Source organism: Bombus vosnesenskii, unplaced genomic scaffold (assembly GCF_011952255.1).
Source record: "Bombus vosnesenskii isolate JDL3184/JDL3185 unplaced genomic scaffold, Bvos_JDL3184-5_v1.1 scf7180000013398, whole genome shotgun sequence".
NCBI lineage: Eukaryota > Metazoa > Arthropoda > Insecta > Hymenoptera > Apidae > Bombus > Bombus vosnesenskii.
In genome coordinates this window covers 333,049-359,385 of record NW_022883023.1, presented here as the reverse complement: position 1 = coordinate 359,385, position 26,337 = coordinate 333,049, and the positions used below count along the sequence as shown (strand labels likewise).

The 26,337-nt window shown below is 43.0% G+C and overlaps 1 protein-coding gene across 3 annotated transcripts in view; it reads left to right on the top strand.

Moving 5' to 3' along the window:
* Positions 1 to 26,337, top strand: part of LOC117237772 (insulin-like growth factor-binding protein complex acid labile subunit) — a 273,866-nt gene that overhangs the window by 49,726 nt on the left and 197,803 nt on the right. For 2 of the 3 annotated variants that reach the window (XM_033502099.1, XM_033502098.1), the window contains exon 2: positions 20,440 to 20,505. The exons of the other annotated variant lie outside the window; for it this stretch is intronic. In XM_033502099.1, coding sequence (XP_033357990.1) covers positions 20,440 to 20,505 — 66 coding nt within the window. The remainder of the gene's footprint in view (positions 1 to 20,439; positions 20,506 to 26,337) is intronic. 3 annotated transcript variants of the gene reach the window in all.

The following is a 26,337-nucleotide window of genomic DNA, read 5'->3' as shown; positions in this document are numbered from 1 at the left end:
TACGTATAAATGAAACACGATTCGTGTACGTTTGGAAATTACGTTCTTTGAATTTAGGTCAGTATAACGTACACGCAACGTGACTCGATTAAAATTTGTTAGATTAAAAGCATGTTTCTTTCTCCATGGAGCATTTGCATCTATTATTAACCGCGTTATTCGAGCGTTTCCTGTCTTTTGATAAAGTTTAGGTCTTCAAGGTGAAATTTATCTTTAAACATCTCTAACGAGGTACAAAAAGACAACTTAATACAATAATCTTGAATAGATGGGTAATGGGCAAAAATGCTTTTTACATAATACTAGAATATACAAATGAGAAATTTAACGCTCGCATCATACCTCGGCTATTTGTTAGCAAACACCATACGCCATACACGTCAAATGGTTTCCCTTTGTTCCACATCATAGATAAAAGATGCAAAATTAATTTTTACTCCTATCTGCTACTTTTTAGCGCCTATTTATTTTCGTTAACTTACTATCATTTAAATGCTCCTGGTTCCGTAAGTTTAAATTACTATACAGTACAGATATCGTTGTGTACACTTCTCTTAAAACCATCAACGACGTCAAACCAAGGGGAAAGTGCGACAAACGGTTTCAAAGTGGATGATTTACTTTCCCTTAACACTGAAATCGGACGATGGCAGAGCCAAATCGACACGGCAGCGGCCATTAAAAACACAATATCGGGATAGTTGTGCTGGAATCGGGTAACAAGGTGTATTACGTATACCACGTGCAACGCTCTATGCTTTCAAAGGACACATAATCGCTGGCCATGCTTTCACGAGCTCGTTTAAATATTTATATTGATCTTAACCCATTTCTCGGGAACGATGTTGCTTTGCCGCGTGTCCGCCAGCGCGCAACCTATTTCCGTTGAAAAGGGCCATTGCATTTTAATTCCCCGCGGATCTGCTGGCTTTTAAAATTCAGCCAGAAAATCGTGCTCTGCTCTCTGTTGCACTGTAAACAAACTTCTCATACTTGCGCTATCGGTGACCGCGTTTCTCTAAGATTCGCCTGAACGACCACATTCTTCTTAGGGCGTCGAAAATGGCAACTTCTCTGGGAAAGTTTAACGCGTAGCGGGAAACAGCGTGATCCGTCTCGAACTGTCGCAACACAATTCCGAAGAAGTCACATCTTTTTAAATTTTAAACTTCCACGATGATTAAATGACATATTTCTGGCTCTTCCGGTTTCAATCGTGTTTGTATTAGCACGTTGCGCCCTGTTTCGACGTTTTTTGGTCTAAAAACTGTTCTAAAGACACGATTAAAATCCGAAGAAACCATTACTCAAGATCCGTATGTTCTATCAATTCTCGATATACACGTATTAATAAAAATGCTAAACTTCATCTGCTCGAAGAAGAAGCAGTCTCGTGGCAATCGCCAATCGAAGTAGTCTCAATTCGAACGCCGACCCACGAGTCTACTTACGAACGACAAACGAGAAAGTAGAAGTTCCGTATCGCAATCGAGCCAGTCGAGCGACATTAACCAAACTATCGGTGAACAAGCCGAAACTTCTAACCAACGTTCGGAATTCGTACCTCGTAACTGTCTTCGGTTCTCGTAAATCGATCAACCGTTTCCCGTCATGATCTAGCCTCGCGAAATAACGCAAAACGGCGCAACGTACACGATTCAGGGGCGCCGAAACGATCCTAGCGCTGTTTTTCGCCGATCAAGATCGTGGTACGTGCATACACCGAGATGATGGCGCGTGTCCGTAAGGAGACGGTCGGGGATTCTCGTTGAAAAAGCTACGATTCCGCCTGGCAGGCTAGCGCAGAGGGTTTGGCTGCCCCAGCGAAAGATCTTATCGACTAATTGGAGCACCACGCGACCGGCAATAGAGGGTTCCCCGAACCTCCTATTCCCTTTCGAGAGCGGTGTCTCCCCGGCTTCGATACAACACACCATCGTCTTGTGACCTGTTCACGAGAAACGACAGCTACCTAATTACGATCTCTTCTTCTTTTCGCTGGAATTACCGGTCTAGCCAGGGAAAGGTTACGACAAGGAAAGATGTTCGGTCGGTTGCATCACCGACGCTTGCATGCGAGAGCTTGTCGCTGGCTTATCGTTTGCTGCCGTGCTCCTTTTTTTCCCCCCGTTTCTTGTCCGCCTTTCCGATGGAGGATACCGACGGCTTCCTGCGAGATCGTATCGATTAATTAGGGGGTCGAGCAAAATGCCGGACGGCTTTTACGGAGAGGAAACGATACTGTGTACAGTTTAACGGCCGTGCTTTCTGTTTCTTCCTGTCTTCCTATTCTCCCTTCCACGATGAACGTCGACGATGACTTTGCTCGTGTTTCACAGGCTTTGATAAAGACGCGCAGTTTACTCGGGATTTCGTATTGGTTTCTTCAAGTTGTCTAATGCCCGTATTAATGGATAGACCTGCTCGTAATCGAAGCTAGTGGTCCGGTACCGTTGGGATTACAGCGTTCAAACAAGGAATCACTTTTCACACCGACGGAACCATTTTAACGATTGGTCTTGGCTAAGCACGTTTAGGACCGAACGTTCTCTCGTAGCAATTCTCCTTTACACCTTTGCTTAATTCGCCTTTTCCTTCTAAATATAGTAATTAACAGGAATAACGAGAGTTACATTCATTCGCGCCAATCCTCGCTGTTCTTTCGTTTTTATAAAGTTTCAGCGCACAAAGCAATTGTAGCTGACTATTCAAAGAAGCGCTGCGTCCCTCTGCGTGGATATAAATGGCGATAAATTGAAACGCGATACTAGTCCTTGCTATCATTTGATCGTTACATCGTGTCACGTGCATTATCCTTTAACGATGTACTTGGAGGGACAAAAGATACGTTCGAGAAATATATGATAACAAAACCTCGGTACGAGTACGTTTAACTGGGAGAATTGAAATGCATTTTCACGTAAAACAGAGGAAGCCCGCTAATGAACAACGTGATAAACATAAAGTGCACGAACCGCGCAACCTTTTCCTTTTATCTCTTTTTTTTCCCACCCGAGTGGGAGAATCTCGCCGCGTGAATGCAAAACAGTCTTCCGCTCGGGTATTACGTTTCTTTCGTACGCGATCCTTTGCAGTAACTTGCTGCGCCAGTCTCGTTGCTGTAAATAAACAAACTCGAGGATTATCTCAGGGACATTGGGAGTTTGCACGTCGTTGTCTCTAATTCTATACATCTCCTGGATTGGAAATAGTTGCGTGCAAATAAAGGCCACGCTAGACAGAGAAAGTGGCACGAGTAACTAACTAGTCGAGCACGTCCAGCATCGTTATGTCATACGTTTGCACAAAGGACGATGCATCGGGTCTCGTATTAATGCGCACGTGTCTCATTAAAGTTTCGCCAAATATTTGGCGACTATTCGAAATTGCCTTTCTCTCGGTAATTGGTGTGCTTTCCTTTCTAACCTGTGCTCTCCTTTAGAACGATTTATCATCCCATGTCATTATTTGTTCTACTTTGCATCTTTATTTCGAGAATGAAAAAAAAAGGATGCAAAAAATTTGAACACAATAATATTATTATTGATAATATTAATGATCGTATGTTAGGATTAAGCGTGGTTTTGGTCATTTTCAATTTGTACCTGTAAAAACCTTTCTACGATGAAAAATAGGTTTTTAAAGTTGCGTCGCCTTTGTTGTTGGCATCTAGTCTATTCCAAAATATCAGCTGACCACAAAATACCAATTTTGCCGGCAATATTGGACGATTTAGAGAAAAAGCATGTTTTTTAAACGTCGGGTGTCTCGTCTTATTTTCACACCTAGGTTCTTTTTTTCAAATAAATAATCTCGAAGTTACGTTTAAAAATCAAGCATTAAGACAAATGTAGGTATAACAGCTCTCTTTCCGATCCAGTTTGAAAATCACTTTGCGGCGTGTAATTTGCCGGGATCAGGGTCTATTGTTAAAAAGAAAGGATCCAGTTATGTGCGGGAAGCAAATTGAGGATCCTGAGCGGGTCATAAAGGTCCTCTATAAAATTGTACGACTGGGTTACTCGAAAACCCACTCGTTACCGATCTCGGGCTGCCCTCGAAAGATACTTGTCGATATTCTTTTTGAACTTCCATGACATTTGCACCCAGCTAACCAACACTATGTCGTCTCGATCCGCGCCCGTGTCTGAAACCTGGGTGAGAAAAAGTGAGTGAAATTCGGTCAGACTATCGTACTGTCGTCGATTCTGAAGCACGAACACGTCCGCTCATAAGTCTCGATGTGGAATAAGTATCTACCAGCGTTCTTGCTGACCACCATGATATTCGAGCGAGAGAATGGTCTCACCCTTGGATATACCAAAGATTATGTACTGCAACTCAGGCCAGATACACTTATCTATGTACGTTAGCGCGTACATATAGGCGTACACGATCGCTGAGAAGCGGAGTAATGTTACGATTATGATATACCCTGTACATTGTGTACATAGCGAAAAGTAACCGAACAAATAACTAACTGAAATACGATGATCGATCGCGTTTGATAGTTTCTATATCGCTAAACAGATTTAGTCGCGTACGAATTTGATCGTGTCTCTATATATTTTTCGAAAATGAGAATATATGAGAAATAATGTATCCTCGTTATTTCACGGTATGTTGCACAAATTCCTAATTAACATATAAAATATTCGTACGTAAAATATCTTACAATCCTTTTGTAAGAGCGATACTCGTTTTACTATTTTTAGCAAGCGCATATTTAGCACACTTTTTCTTGTCCGCTAAGTTCTCCCTTTGTTATCTCCAATTGCGAACGTCAACGACACGCGGTCGATTGATCGGAATTACAACGTTTCGCACGAAACCAGCTTTTATTCTTTTACTGTCCCGTAGAAGGACATTTCCCTTTGCGAGGATGGTGCAAAGTTGCATCGTATCCGAGCACGAAATTACGCTTTCCCATTGGACGAAATTGTATTTGGAAGAAAAGGAATGCTTCGATAACGAGCTACTCGTTTTTATTTGCGGAACGTTAAGCCAGGGGAAGAAGGCACGTACGAAATTGCGATTATTACGGGATTAAAGAGATATAAACAACTACGTTATGTTTTTAGCGCTGCACTCGCGAGAAGCAGGGAGCACCAGACGCTCGTAAAAATGCTGAAAACACGTGGAAATGTTAAACACCCGTGGCTAGGTATTTAACAGCCGAGATAAAGTGAGTAAACTGGAAATATAAATTGCGAGTAAGTTTGTGTGTACTTTCGAAATAATAACGTCGTTACGGCGAACGGTACGTTTTTTGAATCCATAGGTATTACGTAGTTTGGTTTTTGCTGATGAGTTTTCCATAAAGTAATTGGCAAAGCGACCTAAATTGCGCTTAAAATTAGCTCTGGCTTGCAGAAGTAATTGCGTTAATTGTTATGCCTAGCTACATGAGCAGATAAAGTCGTGCTTTGTTTCTACGAGCGCAATTAATTAAAAAGTCATGCTCGTTTACTAATTCGTATCGATATTCGATCGAAGCGTATCGCGTTATTCGTATTCAATTTATAGCTATATTAGCTTAACGTAACTTTGTTAAATAGTTTAAGTATGTACGTACATAATACGTTTCTCCGAATATAGGAATGTTATTCCGTATGATATATTTTTCAGCTTCAGGTTTCATTTATTGATAGTAAGATAGAAAAAACACGAGTTATTGAAGAAAAAAAAAAAAAAAAAAGAAGAACAGAAAGGAGAATATCAAAAATAGGAGATACGGGAGGGATCGGATGATTTAAAGTTTCCAATTCTATCGTTCGATTATAGAAAAACAAATACGAATAAAAGTTCGCTACGATGGAAAATGAAACGACACAGCGGAGAAACTGGTCGAGATACGTCGCGTACGGAAATATTTTTCCTCGACTGTACGTTGCGCCGATGGTAATCGCGAAACCGCTCACCAAATTGCCAAGGTTGTACGTCAGTCCAACGACGATGCCCGTTTCAAAACATCGCACCGTCTCTCGAGTAGTCGAAAGAAGCGGGCTACGTCTACGTTATTGTATGGTCGACAAAGGGCCAGGAATATCGGGCTCGACCGGTAAGAAAATTTCTTAAAGTCGCAAGAAAAGACGTCTGCCGCTGCACTGCCTGGCAAAGCACCCCCGAGTAACTGGCGCGCGCGCCAGTTCAGAGTGACAAAAGAGGCATTGTACTCGCACGTGAGATTTCTGCGAGGCCTGGGTAACGCCCGAATCACGCTATACAACCAGGGTGTATAGTTCAAGCTAGTCGGTGTACATACTCCGTCGAGCCGTTCGTGCTTATCGCATCGAGCCACGTCGACCCGTATCTTCCTCTCCTTCCCGAAATTCTGAAACCTGTTTTGGCTGCTGCCACTGTCGCCGACTCGCTGATGACTCCTCGTTCGGATGGAGGCGAGCGATGCGCCTGCGTGCATCGCGAGTCTCATCGGAATGCCGGTAACGAATAAAGGTGCTTTCATAGCGTCTAAGAGATCTCGGCAGGCGCTCTATTGTTCCCCTTAGGATCGACCACGATCGAGCACGTCTGGATCGCAATTACTTTGCTATGCTGGACCCCGTAACGGTGACACGATACCGAAAGCCAAATTCCGTTGGACGCGGGTTCCTCTTCGAGTTGTATCTCGATCGCCAGCGCAGTCTGCACCACCGTGAGCGAGTGACGGAAAATAGGAAAAATAAAGTAGAGTGTTACGCGGTAGGCAAACCATACTCGGTGAAGTCGTTGTTTGTTTCATTTCGTACGATTCTATCTATCTTTGGTTGGACGACTAATACGTATTGCTAAAAACAGAAATAGAGATGCCGTAAAAGAACACGTCAATGACCTTTGTAGCGCTAGCCAATTAATTCTTGATGTTCGGCTGTGTGGTTGGAGAAGCGTGCGATCAGCGAGTACGCGGGCCAACAGCTAATATCATCGGCGTTGTATTCTTGGACGTTGAGGATCACTTCGGTGTCCACTCGAAACGAAGCTTAAAGTGTCTTTAGCCTCGGGCGACCGCAACGGGTTACCGGGAGAAGGTGAATCACTGCCAAGAACTCGTAACGATGATCTTCCCGGGCTGATTCACGCGGACACGGATCCGGTTCGATGGAAGCTGCGCGATTGAAACACGAAACAGGCCTTCGAACCGGAAACCAAGCCGAAATCAAAAACGTGCGAGCGAGAAAAACGAGGAAAAATGCGCGTCGTTACTCAACTCAGCTCGGCGTTACAACGCGTCCACGCGTAATGTTTGTCGCGTCCAACGAGAGCTGGTCGACGTTGCATCGTCGAACGTGTTTTATCCCCCGCATGACGATAAATCATGGCGAATTTAACGAACTTCAGTACGCGGCCCACAATAATACACATATTTCCGGCGAATTTACGCGCGCGTATTGCATACCGCTGCCGGCAATGCGACTCTTTTTTATTACACGCCCTGCCGCTGGCTCGTTCTTTTGCAACTTTTAATTATTGTTTATCGCGACTACGCGCGCGACATCCGGCACGTCTCTTCCTGCGCGTTTTCGCATTTTCGAGCGGAGGGTTCCACGGGTATGAGCCGGAGTCCAATCATTCAACCAATCCGTGACACGATGGTTGCGGTAATGCGAGCCAGCCAGTTTGGCTTTTCAGTGGCTAGACGCCACCATTTAATTTTATATTTGCGTGATTTCCGGAACCCGGTGTATTTCACTCTGTACAATAGTTATCTACGCCGCGTTTCGTATCCTGGCGTTCCGCTCGCGGCGATACATGCTTTTGCGTTTTGACGGTTTCATGCTGGCGGTTTGTAAATATCCACCTCTCCAACAGCGGAGAACATCGCATATATCAGTAGGCAATCGCGGCAGCTGATTGTTGTTGAATCGTCGATCGTACCATCAAATTGCTCGACAACCAAACTCGAGTCGCTCGAACAAACGAAAGGCAAATGATCTTCCAATCGTGAAATCTTGATTTCATCCGTGTCGAGTTTTTGGTCGGTTGAAACTTCGAGCACCGTGTATTACCCTATTTTCGCGTTGTTCGTTTAGCACGTTTTAAGCGATAGGCAATTCTAACGCGACAGTTTCGGGTCACGGTCCAATTAGTAAAACAAACTTCGGAAATACACTCGTATCTCGCATCGTTGCTCGTACGTGTTTTCCCTTTTCTCTCCTCTTTTTTCCTTTTTCCTTATCTTATCGTTTCTTTTGTTTTATTGTCGTAGCCAGCTTTGCTCGCGTCGCTGGTGTTATACACCATTTTTAGTCATCGTACGTGCCTATTCCGTAACCGTGTACTTTTTTCGCCCTTTAATCGTTTTAATTACTTTGCTTAGAGACGAAACTCGTCGACTTTAGCTCCGGCTGCGCGTCGTCCGAATTATGTCGCGCATCATTAGGAAACGTTCGCAGAGTTTGAATATTGTTTCAAGGCTTTCAAGCCGTTTTCCATTCTGCATCTGCGTTTGTTAAATCTGTAACGAGGAGTTTACATTTCCAACTTTTACGAACTGGCCAGCGACGATTAATCGCCGACGAGTAGGAAAAAAGCCATGCATTTATTATACAGTAACCAAAGTTGATCGATAAAATCGGGAAACTGGGTGCGCATATTGGACGGGGAGAAAGATCGTGACGATTAAACATTCAACGATTCATCGCTACTTTCGCTGTCTCGTATCTACAGCTTTAAGGTGGTACTCTCATTGAAATTCCGATTTTGCAAAGAGGTTTTTATTAAATCTTATATTTACATTAATATTTATATTTTAGATACGTATATTCCGGAATCTGGTTGATGACGAAAATTACAATAACTTTAGAAGATCATAAATGATGTATCGCTCTCGACCATTAGTTTCTCATTAATTTACGCATCTTATTTTGCTACAAAATGTCTAAACGCTTTCGGACAGTAGCGTAGGTACTATACACAAAGACAACGTAAAATAAATTGAAAATAAAATTTCTAAAATTTTCCACACAGCTATCGCGACACATTGTCAGCTAACGAACGACAAACAAGTTAATCGTAGAAACTTGCAGGGTTTCCTAGGATTTCTATAAAATTACCGATCGCGAATGCGTTAAGGTACACACGAAATACGGTAAATATGTGGGCATAGAACCTGTTATAAGTAATGGTATGCTACGTGTCTTGGACGTGGCGCAACCTGGGGGTCGCGAAACAAACAGTATCGGGCATCCTGTTACGCGCTTCATGCACTTTGAAAACAACCTCTCGGTATCTCTGGTGGCGGCTTTTGCAAGTTAGTCTTCGATTATGTTCCCAGAGGAGCAATCCACGGAATAGCTCTTGGCCGAGATCTTCCAAGTAGCTTGAACGACGGTTACCGGGCTCGTTTGCTCGCATTTAAATCGAGCAAAACAGCGCCTCGGCTAAAGTTTCCGGCTACTGCGTGTGTTCGCTAACAGACCAACGTTACGAACAGTGCATTCATCCGCTTAAATTACATTAACACTTCGCAGACCCTTGAAAACCGGCAGCCGTGATTTCGGGCTGCATGGTCACCGCAGTTAAATTTTCTCGCTTGCGTTACTTAATCTGTTTCACGATTTATTTTAAGATTCCCCATCCGAAATGAATTTGCCGTAACGCGAGACAGGTATCTTCGGGATGGTTGAAATTTTCATCGACATAATCTATTTCCATGGTCGCTATAATAGCCACAGACGTTGCACTCTGGTGTAAATAAATTTAAAAACAGAAGAAAAACCACGGAAAGAATACCGTGAAATTTGAAACGCGCTTTCAGTAAAACGCCCTCTCAATTTTATCCATGCAAGTATATCCGAGGATCGCTTCCCGTGGTTCGTGCGCAAATTACGCGCGTTTCTGCTTAAATCGACACTTATCCTTGGAGGGTTCGTCGGTCTGAAGTCTGGAGGGTTCCTGGCTCGAGGACGAACGAACGTCGTGCGGCGTAGCCAGCGAATACGGTAAGAGAGTAAGGAGTAAGCGGATCGCAACGACGAATACGTTATCAACCTTAATTATCGATCGATACTTGCTTGCTCGATACGAAGTTTAACACCGGCGTGTTAGCAATTTTTTTCAACCGACACTGGCTTCCTAACGGAACGCCACTTAAACAGTTTCTGTTTTGCCGCTTGTAAGCGCATTAGCCGACGTTCATCGAGCCACTTCCTTCGGATTACCTTGATCCCCTTAGGGAGCTTTTAATTTTTATGTATACCGATGAAGCGCAGGTATTCTCCGTTATCTTTTTCCAACGATTGATTCCTGTCCAACGTTGCATTTTTCATTTGTTGCGATAACAATCCGCCTGTTACAATAACAACGTTACGAGGTCCGAGCAGGTATCACTCCGTCATGCAACTATCATACGGAGTAATATTTTCGTTGACAATGTGTAACCTCGTTCCACGAATCATTAGATCATTCTTACAACCTGTCTCGCCAGTAACACGTGCAGATATTTCGGCTCCAATTGGCGCGATTGGTACGTATAGCGCGTATGAATGGTAAAACTTTCAATTTTTGTATCGACCATGCCAATAAACTGAGCACCACGAAGGAAGTTTTTTTTATCGCTTGCGACAGTTCCGCAATCTTTGTTTACAGACTTTTTTACCACGGTAATTCGAAAAATCCATATTTTTTAAATACTTTCGCTTTAAATTACCGCAGCCTGAAACGAAATTGGCCAAAAAATATAAAAGCTGATTTATAATACCGAAAAGATACTCTCGAGTGTAACGTGAAAAATGTTATAGTCAACTGTGGCAATTATTTTCTTAAATGGCAGTTTCAATTCACGATTATTCCCTACATTTCGAATAATATTAATTAATTATATATCGATTGAAAGATCTATATTTTAACGTCCTCTGTTATAACGCGTGATTGCGAACAATCATTGATTTCGACGGCAGATCTTCGACAATGAGCATCTGACGTGTGGGAACCCGTGTTCAATCACAAACGTCAGTTGTGTTTGATCGCCGCCTATACGCGTTTACCAAACTCGGTTGTAGCGATTTAGTAACATCGATACAAAGGTCGTGCGTTGGTATTAAAAAGAAACGACTTTTACGAAGATTTTTTTCAAAAACACTTGAAAATTAGAAAAGGTAAAGGGCGCGAAATTTCCCATTAGAATTTATAGATCGATAAAAAATATGAAAGCAATGATTTCTAGAATATATAGAACCAATATCAATGGTTGGCGAACAGAAAGATCGTTTCTAACGCTTGAAATGAAATTTTTATTTTCCCGTAGAGATAGCAGTTGCTCCATAAAGCGATTGTCTCGGTGAATCAAGTCACCGTTGGCTCGATATTTTTCCGCGGTAATTCGAGAAAGAATCATCGAAGGTACGTTTCCTTTGTACGATCGTGAAACGTGTTACGCGAAACTCGAGAATGCCACCCTTTTCTCTGTTCCTCCGGTTCTTACGTCACCAATGGAGAATGGAGACTCGCGTAGATCCATGCAAAAGCGTCGGACGTCTCGGTTGTTCATAGGGGTTCTCGCGTATTCACGGCGTCTGTCATCGGTACTCAGAGATTCAAATAGAAAGAGGGACGAGTTGGCGGAAAGTTTTATTTACTTTAAAAACGCGGCGCCAGGGATCCTTGAGCCAATGCGAAGGGAAAATAAAGTTCTGGCGGGATAGTGAGGCGTCCTAAGAAAAAGAAAAGGGGGAAGAAGTAGAATAGCGATAGCGGTGGTACAGGCAGAAGAAGTGAAAGAAGTGGAAGGAGTAGTCGACGGTTAGCGTTCTTCGTTGGCGAGAAGAGAAATGACAAAAAATCGGGACGAGTTGAAAAAGTCAATTATCGTGGCAATCCGAGTTACTGCTTCGTTTGTTAGGAGCTTGCCAGCTTAGTTCGACCCGACTCGCGCTAGACACAGAGACTACAAAAGCGGCGTAGCGTGCTGATTGCACCAAACGCGAAATCATTTCGCTAGAAGTAAATGGGTTATCCAGAAAAAAACGAACCGCGCCGTGCGCGCTCTTTGGCCGGATCCGACCGCAGGCCATCGCGAAATTTCACGAAAATTAAACGTCGCATTTCGACCTTGCTTGTAATTTGCACTCTACAGTCTGAACCTCGACGTGGAACGAAAGAAGGATTTCTGTTCCCTCTCGGCGATAACACTTATCAATTTTTCCTATATCGTAAACTTTAACCAAATTCTCCGACATTTCCGTAAAAAGCGTAACAATTTCGCTAACAATGTACGAACTCGTAACTGCCAATGTAATTCCAGTATATACCACTATTATCCCGTTGTGTCAATGTTGTCTCTAGTATCCCCTGGTGTCAACTGCGTCGTATGTCAAAGAGGCGTTGACTCGTTGGAGTTTCGGAGAATTTGCACCCGTTGTTGGACCAGCATTCCCCAACAAGATTCGATCGATACAATTTCATTAGGAAATCGCTAGAAAATTATAGAGATTTTCCAACGAATGTTTATCATACGTTCTGTATAACTTTTATACGTTTCGATAAAATTTTTAGTACGTCGCGCGCGACTGCTCATAATCGAGACGAGGCGGGAATTTTATTAAAATGCGGTAGAACGTATCGAAACCCGGTGAAATCTGGCGGCTACAAAAATGCATCGAATCTCGCGATAAACCATTTTCCAATTTTCTACTCGATTCTACCGACAAGGTTTTCTCTCCCGCGCTAAACGAAAATTCTTTTCCCTAAGTTGGAGTCCACGATATCGGAGGGCTGCACTCGCGATAACACCAGGGACGTAATGTACCAGATGCCGCCCCCTTCAACATCGCTTTCGATTTTCCGCACACCACCGGTGGACAGATGGCTCGCGACTCGTATCTATCGTCACTCGACAATACCGCATCATTTTTCTCCGCTTTCTTTTTTCCCTTCTCTCTCTCCGTCGCACTTTCTTCTATAACTCTTCCCCAGAACTCGCGTTATACGTATACCATATACGTTATGCAACCGCCATATAGAAAGCCATATTTTATCAGTACGTGCGTACACTTACCTTAGAACAAGGTGATTACATACATATGTAGATTCGCGGACCTAATAATGGAAATTACGGACCCTTTTACGTACTGTGTAGCATAGCGATCCGCTTGTAGGTTCCCTATAGGCCGATGCTGTCCGAGTCGACTTTCTTCTCGACTACGCTTACGCTCCTCCATGGCGATATTCTATAGAAACGAGCGGAAAATGAAAACACTTTTCTTTGCAGACACGTTCGTCGCTATCGAATATAATACTCTAGTATCTGTTTTAGGTCTATTTTAAGTTACAAAATAAGCGGAATAATTTTTTCATATTATTATTCCATCCTCTACGTTATTTCAACAGCTTAAACTTTAGAAGCTTCTGAGTGCATTTTGTTTGCGTCGATCTTTCATCGAACGCTATACCCTTCCACGTCCATTCACGTCCATCCACGTCCCTAAAATCCATTTACATCTGTATATACATACATATATATATATATATATATATATATATATATATATATATATATACGAAGACGCATTAACATAGTAACCCATTTATACGAACGCTATGTTATATAAGCATATATGATATAATATACATATATCTATATGAGCACACATACATAAATGCATGTGTAAGACGATGGCCTGCGCATATAAGCATCAATATGTCCAATATTCGAGCCTACGTAAGTAAATACATAGCTATGCACAAACAGGCAACGGTATTACGTGCACCCACCGGCCGATATAGGTCGGTTATAGGTGGAGGGTAATATTCGAGGATGCCGAAAGCACGTTCGAGCGATCGATCTCTCGGTCTGGCCCACCCTCTTAGCGAGTCTTACACCAACACGAGCTCCTTCAGTTCGCGGTGCCGGTTGCATTCGGGGCTCGAGACTTGAACGTCGCAAGGAGAGAAGCGCGACCTGCCTCTGCAAGAGGATAAGGGCAGATGAAATGGAAAGAGAGAGAAGCTGAGAGAGAAAAGCTAAGGCGAAGGGTGGCAAGAAACGGGGTAGAAAGGGGACGGAGAAGTAGAACGAGAGGGAGACGAAGGAAAGGAGAGAAGGGAGACTCTCAGTAGGTATCTCAACTTACGATTGCCCCGGGGGCGTGCACAGAAGTGCAAAGCAATCGTCTCCCAGCTCGACCCCACGGCTATAGGTTCTGGAAATGGTAACGTATCGAAATACATGCGGCAGAAACGCTCGGGTCCCGCGTTACCCTCTACTTTCCCGAAGCTCGCGTTACATCGGGCTGAAATCTACGGCCCATAGAATTCCCGCGAAACTAGAATTCGCCTCGTCTTTCCCTCGATCCTGTCTCTTGTCCCTCCATCCTCGCCCGTTCTCTTCGACGATGCTACGATGGCCCGTGTGTTTTCGCCCTCGATGTTTCCTCTTTGCCCGACGCGATCAACGCTCCGCGCAATTATACGGCGAAAGAAATTATAATTGCGCCCGTTGCTCTCTCGCGATACGCTCTATCCGCCTGCGCAGGGTTTAACCGCTTGTTTTCTTGGCGGAATTTATGGGAAAGTGCAAAACAGTTGTTCTCGGTGGATTTATGGCTGTAGATTTGTTGCGGGGAAAGTCTGCCGATGATATATCGAACATCGGAAAGGCTACTGTCATAAATAAAAAAAAAAAAAAAAGGGCGGAAAAGAGTACGTAGTTTGTTATGGCAGTAGAAAGGTGCGTTCTTTTTGTAACGTGCGATCGGCGATAAGGCGTATAGCGTATGTTGATCTTAATAGTCGCGATTATTTTATGCAACGTATCGTGAATTATAATAATCCGTGCTGTTACACGCTAAGTCTGCTTTCCGCGATTAGTTGGACGAACATGTACTTATACTTATCACGGGACTATAACATGCTTTATATAGCATCTGGATGGTACGATTTTTATCGCTGTTGGGTTGTGTTTCCTTTAGCGTTTGCTAGCTACGCGTGCAAGAACAAAACGGAAACAGATAGTTGATCGAAAATTTTCCCGCTTGGTCATTAGCCCAGTTTTAAGGGTATTTTGGCCGAGAAGCGTCAAAGGAGAGTTGGTTAACAACTACACGGATAACGAGATGTTGGCAAAAAAATTGATGACCCGACATAAATCCATAAACCCATTTACTCAGAAGCCATAAATGGAAAATAACGTTTTCCAGCCATGCATGACTTCTTAACCATGTATTTTAAGAGAGTCGAGGATCTGTTAAAAATTCGGAGAAGATCATCGTCGAAACTGTTTGTGGCTTGATGATTGTCTATGCGAATTATCGACTTCGATTTCAAGAGAAAACTTGTCTGAAAATAATAGACCGTATTGATGATGGAACGTACGTACAGTTTCACGTGTTAGAACTTAATTTTAGAACGCGTAATATCTAGTCAAGATGCATCCCCTTAAAATTAAAGACATCTTCAAAATAATGTAAATTATTCCACGTAACAGGTGCAAATTCTTACAAACTGAAAAGATTGACAAGCGAGTTGCAACACGCGAGCGATATTCACAGTTCAAAGTGTTCGTCACGGTACATAGTAGTTTCAAAGCCTGTTAGTCAAACAGTATGGGTCGAATTCTACGGAGAACAGGAAGTTCCATTGAATTTAATCTTATTACGATTACTCGAGTTTGCTCGACACAGACACACATTGGCAAACAAAATAATCGTCCGTCGACGCTATAGGTTTTCGTTGAAACGTATCGAACTACAGAGCGAAGAGTAGTAGCGAAGAGGGTGGATCGAAGCGGCATTATCCTTAGCTTCGGACTCGTGTTACAGCGTCTACGACTCGCGGAATTTCCGGGGAGGGCCGCTGTTACGTTCTTTCGGTCTCCGTTGTTCGCGAGGTACATATTTCGTTGTACCGGTGAGAAGCGATAGTAGAAGGCATGAAATTTACAGCAGTAAACTGGGTTAAGTTCAGTTAAACTAAGTTCAGAGGGAAATGTTGACTAAAAGTTAAATCGCCGCATCGTAACACGTTGTGAACTACGATATTATCGATGGATTTCCCAACAAGGAACACCGTTACTTTGCTACGATTTCTCTGACCATAATTCTGCTTCTTTCACTTAACTCGTGGAGACTTTTAATTTAATTTGAAATTGTTATTATGTTGTTATTATTATGGGTTATTAATTTAACCCCTACCATGTAAATGAATTTATGGCATCTTTAAAATACAGATAATAACAGTTCTTCGCAGATATTTTAGTATTATCCAACTTTATGTTAAATATTTTATATCGAAATGCGACAAGTTATTAAAATGAACGCTGTTACAATGATCGTTTAAGAAACGATCGTCACGCGAGTGAAAACCGAAGACACTCGCGTTACTATGTAATCCTGCAAACGATAACAGATTATCTTAGAAACCCTAGATGCAGCGACACGTAGAAGAGAAAGAGATTCTCGTTACATTCTGCCCTCTTGCTCAAATTACAACGAGAAAACATACGACTTACGGAATCTCTTGAACTTGAATGTTTTCATTCTCGGCCTTTCATTATCTTCGCGTTCTTTCGGTCTGTTATTTATCGTTCGCAGCTACGCTATGCCATTTCCGTTTGTAACTCATCCGTTTATAATATTTTATGATAATTATATAGAACAGGGTACACCTCACCGATTTCGATGATCTTGAAATATGTCGTCGAGGTGCACGTTCTGCACAACTTTTTCCCATACAGATTACCGTGTCTCGGCCTGGCTTCTTCAGGTATTCGTGGAAAGCTTCGATGCAATTTATGTCACGACTACAGTCGATTTCGAAGTAGGCAGACGCATTTAACAAACTTAACTCGTTGATAAGAGAAATAACTATTTTTAATATGGTATACATAAAAAAGAAAAACGAATGGGTTCATGAGTGGGGCTGAAGTATTATAGTATCCGGCCAACAATAAAATTCGCTGGCACGAAATGATTTTCAATGCATCTATCGATGTACGAAACGTTGCAACTGTGTCTTATCTGTTTGTTCGTCGCGTACATACTAATAATTCAAATCAGCAGATACGTGTGTGCATGTGCCCCACTCGTAACCTAACGATAACTTTCAATTATAATTTCTGTCTACATTTCGTGTGAAACTCCCGGTCAATTATATCAAAAGCAGTTACCATTGATAGTATTATTGGAAACGTCGATTCGAACGTCTATATTACGCAATTTAACAAACGATTAATATCTACGTAGATATATGTTCGAAGATATTTCGTGGTACTAAATTTTTACTAAACTTAGCACGTATAGATCGTTATGATTAAAGTGATAACAATTAATGTAAATTAAATATAATGATAATATAACATAAGCAATAATGTTAATAAACGATAATTAAAATAAATACGTACGTATGATTTATGTTTCCGTTCGAATAAAAGTTGGAATTAATTTTATCAAAAGTAGTTGTTTTCTTTTAACGATAATAATAATAGGAAATCTGTTTTTCTCTGGAATCTGCCATTTTCACAGATTTCGTAGTTCTCGAGTTAATGTACTTTAATAGCAATTAACGTCTACGTATATCATATACGTTACGAAAACCAATTTTCATGTAATTTGTAATTTTCGATGAGACATCGATGATAAATTGTTTGAAGTTGTCGCGTGCCTATTTGATATTTTATATTTTGTACGTCATAAATTAATGGATAAGATAATGAGAAAATTAAATGGAAACGCGAAGAATCGATAAATGATTAAAAGCTGATCGAAAATGGTAGCCGAGATTCCGATTTAACGTCGAGAATATATTATTCCGATGAATCATGCGGTGCGTTTCCACGACGGCGAGCACATCGGAAACGAGAGAATTCAGCGGTGAAAACTCTCGCAGACCACACGAGTAATGCATTTTTTGAGAGAAGCATCGACCATCCACCTCTCCTTGCCACTGCTCAATTTTTCAAAGCGATTCTCTGGCAACGAGTAGATACTAATAGTCGAAGAGGTTCGGTAAATTCAGCGCGAATAGAAATCGATCGGATGCCAGTCAGCGACGCTAGCTGCAACAAAAATCCTTAGATCGAGGTCGCCGCTACGCTGATCCTCCTCTATATACCAAATGCTTCGAATGGAATTCCGGAACATTCTTGACGTCCGTGACAGAGCTATCGAATTAACGGTGTGTACAATCCACGGTGAGACGGTGGTTCCCGTTCTCTATTAGCCGTAGTTGTCGGTTTTACTGCGCCAGTTCGCCCTTACATAGCTGCGGCGCACGGTGTCAGTTTTGCAGCTTTCTTCGGCAACTATTCCGAACACTCCGACCGAGAACCAGCTCCGTCGATTAGATCGGTCCTGCTTCCCTTCCTCGCCCCTTTCAATCTCCTTCTCCTGCATCTCGCAACTCCACTGTACTTTCTTCATCGAATTCCAGCGTAGACACGGAATCTCGGTGCACAATGAGCAATGACTTCGACGGGGATTTGTGATTCTGTAACGTCTTGCGATTCTGCTTGATGGGATAGCAGAGGCAATACGCGCGCAACAATACCGACACGTAGTATCGTTGGAATTGTGTTCGTACGAATGTGTACCGAAGCTAGGCGGTATAATACGATAACAAAAGGTAATATCTCAATAAGATGGAAGAGTACATAAATGGTAAACGCGAGCAAGAGGCTCTATCAACACAATGCGTTAAATATCGGATCGTAACGCGCACTGGATCGTTCGTTGCATCCAGTGGAAGCTTTTAATTGTATATATATATATATATTTCTAATGACGGATAGGATAAAGTTGCGGTTGTTTTTAATTAATTTCGTTCAATGCACATCGCAAACCGAGCAACTTTTCATTCTTATTCAGTTCGTATTCGATAGGATTCCTTTGCTTCGCGAGATTCGCGAAGAAGAAACAAGCTTATCGATCACCTCACCGACGAACGCTCTTAATTCTTTCTTTTTCCATCGAGGAAAAAAAATTTCCCTTCGATTCGGCCATTGAAACGCGATCTTCGTTCGTTACAGATGTTCCAACGAGTTCGAGCAACTTTTCACCCCTCTGCCCGTTAGCTTCGCAGTTTCAAACAATAAACAAACGAGGCCAGGAACCGAAGTTTTAGACGCTGCTGCATTTTTTCCTTTCTCCTCCTCAGCTCCTTCTCATTTTTCCCCTCTGCAGTTTCGCGAGTTTCCAGCAAATTATTCTCGACTTCGCGGTGGAGGATGACTTCCGGCGATTACAGGAACCGTGGAAATCCGAGCGGCACGAGTAGAAACGGTTTCTTTGCACGGAAATTCGACGATGCAAAGGGGTACTGGGCGAGCAAGAAGCGACAATAACGTCGGAGAGATAGCATGTAATAAGAATAATTGTCAGCGATGTTTTATGCATAGCGGTGATTTCGCATTCAGCTTGCTAAAGTAGTCGCGTTTGCTAAACTTTCTTGCGGCGACAATCTTAAATCGTTAACGATGCAATTTTTCCATCTCACCTGGCCTCTCGTTCTCGATGAACTTTTTGCGACGGTTCGCGTTGTGCAAATTTCTTTTTACGCGCAAAATGATTCTACGCCATTTCGTGCTTCGCCAATACACCGACTCACGTTGCCTTTCCTCGAACAGGGGCGCAAAACGAACATTTCTACGTCTTTGTGTAACGAGCGCTTTCTTACTCTCGGTGGTTTTACGAGAGAATTGCGCTTCGTAAAAGACGAACAATAAGAACTACGCGTATTGCATAAACACCGGTGTTATGTTTTCCAAGAAATAAATACATTTTTCAGCTTGTAGATGCGAATTTATGTGAATTTCGTTTCTTAGCTTGAGATATAAGTATAGGACTTGTATTCAAATTTTTGCCCAATTTTTTTTTGAACGCTCTGTATCGTAATGAAAATTCTAATCGCACCGCATAAAAAGCGTAATATCGTTTGTAACGCAAAATCTGTCTGCTATAAAATCTCGCATATATCATATATGTTCGAGCGCGATTAGCGGATCTTTCGTTAACCGAAATCTGAATTTAAATAGCGGGCTAATTAATTGTACATGTCCAAGTGTGCGAACAGCTTCGCGACGGAAAATGTTATACGTGAACCGTAACGATGATCTTTTAATCGTTACATTATTGCATTAAACGTCGTGTACATCATTCGAAAATTAGATCGGCAATTTCTGCCTAGAGAAACTAATCGTCGTTGTAGATTGCTTTTAATTCAGTGTCGCTCTTATTCATTAGAAGCGATAAAACCGTATCAATTTATAAAACACTAGTTCTGCTAAACGTTTAGTGGTATATGCAAAGTAGAATAACACACGACAATCGATATCCAAGTCTACCGCAAAATTATGCGTTATACGACGTGAAAAATAGGAATTTGCTTAGAATTATAACTTCCTGCGGTGCTTACTGGATTCTGTCTCGAGTGGCAGCACTCGGCGTCCCGGTTCCTCGAAATCCCCCAGGCTGCAGATCAATCTAACAAGCACCCGTGGTTTTGTTTCAGATGAATCACCAACGCGAGTCATCGAAGCACCGTTCGTCGGCCGATTCGCAACTACGCTCGTCACGGGTGAGTTTCTATTTCGATCTGCGTACTCTCGAGCCTGATTACTATTTAAGGACACGTGGAACACGTAGAAAAGTTTGGAAAAGTACGCGTATGAAAGCTGCGCGAAAGAGAACGTGCTGCAACGGCGCAAGAACGACGATAACGACGACGACGTTGATGACGGCGAGGGTTCGAGTTGGTTGACCTCGTGCTTGGCGACCCTCTTGTGGCTCGTGTGTCGGATATCTTGAAAATCTCGTGGGTCAGGGCGTGGTAGCGAGCCGGTCCGCAATCAGGTTAACCTGCCATGTCGCTCGACGAACTTCCCTGCCATTCGCTCATTCACTCGCCAAATGCATTCACCGTCGACGAGACTTTCCCTTGCTTCTCCCCTCGCCCTCTGTCACGTACGCTCGGCCATTCCGATTAGCTGCAAATAATACCCGTAACAATAGCCGCTGTTCGATACAGCTCGTTCCAGCTCGTTCTCGTTGCACTTATGCCCTCTGTCCGTGTCCATAAAGCTGGCCCGCGGTGTGTTCGTGTTCTTAATGCGGATGTACGTGTAGCTACGGCCGGTTTATCGCGTGTGTCCTCACACAGTTGATATATAGGGTCGTGTGCGTGCTTCCCCATGCACATGTGTCTCTATGATCTATGCGCCTCCACTTGGCCGCGTATACGCCTGTGCTCGTGTACGCTTCGTGTTACGCGTCCCGCACAGATTCACGATCATGTGTGAGTAGCGATTCGGTCGGGTGTGCGTAAATCAGCGAGCGTACGCGCGCGCGTTTGCTCGCTCGCTCGCCCGCCCGTCTTCCCTTGCGATATCCATCTCGCGCAAGCGAAACGCCTGTTCACCCGTATGTACGCGTGCTGTGTACTTTTGCGTGTGTCTAGGAGTTGTACGCGTTATATACGTCACTCGGTATACCGTGGGTAGAGTACGCGCACACGCGAATTACGTATATTAGGATGCGCGTGACCTAGGGATATACGCGCGACGCAATGACGCGAAGCGAGCTAACGTGGCTATGTAGGCGATACACGCGTGTTTACCAGCTGTCCGTGGTGTGGCGTGGCGTGGCGTGGCGTCGCGTCGTCGCTATAGTCACGGAGGCTCGGCCTGAGCGAACCAAGTCGCGCGCTAGTCGACGTGTGCGTGATTGCGTGCATGCGTGCATAAGACCCTTTGTGTGCTCGGGATTCGACGAAGCTGCCTTTACACCAGCACCAAAGAGACACGAGCCAATCAATCCCCATCTGCTTTCGGTTTCGCCTACCCTACGTGCGCTCCTCTACCCTCGTGCTTCTACGTCTCCGGAATTTCGATGATCTTCGCCTGGAAACAGATTTATCTCGCCTGCTTTCCTTTCTCTTCGCCCAACAGTAGCTTTCCAGTTTGTTCCCTCCCTTTTCCATAGATTCCACGGGGATGTTGCTCGCCTAACATTCTGGTCCCCTGTGTGTTTCTATCTCGAGGATGTATCCCGTGCCGAGGCAATTTTATTCCGCTTGCACCCCGAGTACGGTCTCTCGCAGTGGCTGCACGTTCGATTACCGTCTATAAGGATCGTGGCAAGGTCCGTTATCGGAGAATGTCCTACCGCGACTCCGTCTCTCTTTTTCTCTTTCTCTCTCTTTCTGCTCGATCAACCGGGTATACGTCTTCGGAGAGCCAACGAAGATCACTCCTTGGGGCTTAGGGTACGCTTCCATCGTAATATCCTCTTCTCCAGTACTGTTTTTAATCTAGTCACCTAGTTTCGAGGGTCCTTATCTCCAGAGAGATTCGTCGTTTGTCATCGTGTCAACGGCCGATAGTCCGTGAAAGCCACCCTCTCGCTCGGTAAAAGTTAAATAGCTTTTTTGCCGTTGGTCTGTATTATCAGACTTATCGTGGCGGAGATTCCGCGTTCAAAGGAACGCGTCGTTAATCTTATGGGAGCCAGATTGGGGTTACGGCCGGATCGAAGGTTAAGGTCGAACTTTCGAATCGTCGGGCGAAGCACAGCGTTAACGGAGAAATCGGCTAATTTCCAGGGTATACCGGCTGCCGAGTGTCTCGACCCTTGCCTCGCTTTATCTTATCTACCCTTCGATTGGACGAGACGGGACGTTGTACGGTTGGAAATTTACTACATGCGTCGTGGGCTGCGAATCTTCCTCAAAGACGGAGATAATGATTTGAATTACAGACGCGATGCCTAGGTGACATCGCAGGTGTCTAATTACGCGCGATAGCTGGTAATTCGCAGGTTACCGCGCGCCATCGGTTTCGCCAGACTCGTCGCCTGCGGATTCGACCTGGTCGACCGCGATAGCAACGCGAGGATATGAGACCGGAAACGAGTTGCAACGATGCGAATAACCTCGTCAAATTCGACCGATTTACCTCGTATCTTCTCCCTGAGAACTTGTGCCACTGCGGCCCGCCCTTCCCTTGGTTTCGTCGAGCGCGATTTTTCTTCGGCCGATTCACGCCGCGTTCGCAGTAACATCAACGAGCTACTTCGAACCAGGTCGATCTCGAAGCAACGTCTGAATCGTGATACGTAATTCGCAAACAGCCTCCGCAAGCAGCAACGCTGCTTCGATGGGAAGACGCGCGCAAACGTCGCATTCGTCGTCGAAAACGATTTATATCTTGAATCCAGAGCGTTTCTGCTCGAGTAACGGTGAACGCGGGAATAAATTTCGCGAGATGTCTGCCAGCGGCGGAGACTTCATTACGGGCGACAGCGGCTTATTAAAAATGCCCGTTGAACTGGTTCTCTCGTCGAGCGCGATTATGGACGACGGAGCAGAGTGTCGTAATACGAACTGGAAATTGTGGCGCGTTGTTCGTTCCAATCTTTACGGTTTAAAATGATCAATCGCGGTCCTTCTTTTCACAATTTGTGGCTGGCAAAGTGACTTAAACTAAGATGTTTGCACACCAGCAGAGTGTCGACCGATTTTCGAAATTTGTCTTACTCCGTAATAGTTGTTAGTAGGTTTATTATTATGCTTACATAAGTAACGTTGTTTTATTCGTCGTTCAAAGTTATCTTCTAGAAGCGCATAAACAACGTATTATATATTCAGGGAGGAAAGATACGAACGACTCGACTGAAGAAACGTTAAAGTACGAAGGTTGGCGCGGCAGGAAATGTCTAAATGTTTCATTTTATGGTTTCCCTTTGATTAAAAATAATAGCTCTCGATTAATCGTTATGAAGTTCGCAAACCAATCTCGTTCGCGTAAATTATTCCGCAGGTGTATGTATATGTACGTGTATAACCTATTTACCGTTCAACAAACACTTAAAAAGATATACAAGCGTTCAACCGTCGAAATACCGCTTAACGACCGACGTACATGAAAAAAGTCGGATGTTTCTGAGAAACAGGCGCAATCTGTTTTACGCTTGAACTTTTCCCGTGGAAACAACAAAAAATGGGACAGAAACGGAATTCACCGAGAGTTCGTTAGAAGTACATACCTATGTAGATACTTCGATATAAATTTACCGTGCATTTGGTTGTGGTGGTAAGGAGGACGGCGACATCCGCGCGAGAAATATGTGGATGCACGTCTTTCAGGTTTCGTGAAAGATTGAACGAGAAGCTTAAGTCCACGGCCTCTGAAAGGATCAATAGCATTTCGCGCTTGACAACGTGATATTCGACGAACGCCAGATTTTCAGCGGAGTTTTCCTCACGGCCCAGATTTCTTCTATCCATTCTTCGCTCTATTATTCGCGGTATGAACGGCTGAACAGCTTCCCAAACTGTGCGTTGACGCCGTCTCGCGAATACGCGTACATCCGGAGGCAATAAGGTGCACGACCTTATTAAACGCGTCAGGTATCGCGTCACGTCCATCTACTCGCTTTACCCTACGACATATCCAATGGATATATGTATCAGTAGCGAGCTGTCGTTATCGACATTCGATCACAATAACTACTTGCGAATTTTCCACCAAAAATAGAAGGCTCGTACGGTATAAGCCAGAGGTTATCGCAGAAAAATCAAGCAACCGTCTCCCGATATCGATTCCCATACACCTATAATTCTCTACGTTCGATTTTGCGTCACCGCATACAGCGGAGAACTTTGCGCAATTAATCTTTCATCTTTTTGTTTGCGGCCTAGAGCAATGAATATTAATACACTCGTGGAAACAATGGATTACACGTGAATAAATTACGGTGCTACCAATAGAGAAAGACGATTTATCATTCGCGTTAAAAGATGTACATTTTTCATGACGAGTCGATGGAAGATCGATCGACACGGCGATAATACGAAGGATTTCCTTTTCTTGATGCGAAACTTTTCTCTCGAAACACATTTCCATTTGCCAATAGCTCGCTGCGCCGGACAAATGGTAGACGTTTTCTTATACGTATCAAAATGATTTAGGGGAATTATTCCATATAGAAAGTAGTAAAAATACAGAATATGACGTATTACTTCTATTTTAAAATATCCTTACGATCGCTGTCACTTTATTCTTCTGAATACAGCAACGAACGTATGGAACAACGACGGTACTGAATTTAGTGTAAATAACGCCACTGGTGCAATAATATCGCGTTTTCGTAGCTTAAAACTAAATATAGCCGGTTGGATAGAGAAATCGATATACCCACGTTGCCAGTAAATCACATCTATCGACAGAAGAATCTGGTCCCTTTCGATGCGCTGTTCTCTGCCAAAGATAACGTCGTAAGGATGGTTCGTAGGAAGCGTTAATCTTATTAGTCACGTTTTTCCACGAAGAAACCGGTAAAAACCTGTTTTTCGTCGGCATCACCTTGACACCGTTGATAAACTGAATCAAAGAGTTATTACTATAAGATAAAAAGGAGAAGAAGGTGGGAAGTTTCTGAAACGGATTTCGTTAAATACTTTATTCTACGAAAAAAGATTTTACAGTCGATATAATTCTTAAGGACAAACGTTCAATCTTAAAATACGCGAAGCACGATTGTCGTGTATCTTTGCGTCATGATGGAATGTTATATCGATCCTGAAGTGAACAAAATCTTGGAGTATGATTATTTATCACGATGTACTTGTTACGAGAATTATTACAATGTAATAAATCATAACAGGTTTAATGCAGTAACACGATTAATCAGCATACGTGTTATAATGCGATTATGTATTTAACTCACGTGTTCCACGGTATCTCAAAATTACTGTTTTTTTTTTCTCTCTTTTAGAATTACGCTTCGTACGACTAAAATATTATTAATATAAATTATTTTACTTCAGATTATTGCACACTGATGGATTATACTAGTTCAACGTGAAGCATTCTATGTATATGATTAAAGTATCATTACACATTTGTTCGTAATGGTAATAATAATTATTTAGCTTTAAAAACTCAAGTTTTTCGATATTAGATCCTAATTAAATATAATGATTGTATATGCGCATCGTTATCGAACAGCTAGCAACATGTACATCCCGTAACGAATTTTCGATCACTCATTATCCGTTGTTAATAATTATTCAACGTGGCTGAAAAGCCGAATACTACCCTTCCACCATATGTATTTATATATATTTTGTTAACTTTTTGTTTATCGTAGAATACATACTGTCGTTAAAAAATATTTATACGATTAATCTACCCGACTAGTGTCTTTTCAAAGAGGTTAATCAATGCGTGCAAACGTTTGAAGAATGGCATGATTTTGTTTTCGTTGGAATTAAGCTTAAAAGCGACAACATTGTGCTGTATTAACTCACCTAGTTTCCACAACGAGTGTAAATGGTCGATCGACTGAATCGATGATGTCAGGATGTGACAACCAGGTCGAAACGATAACGCTACGTGTTTTCCTCGACGTC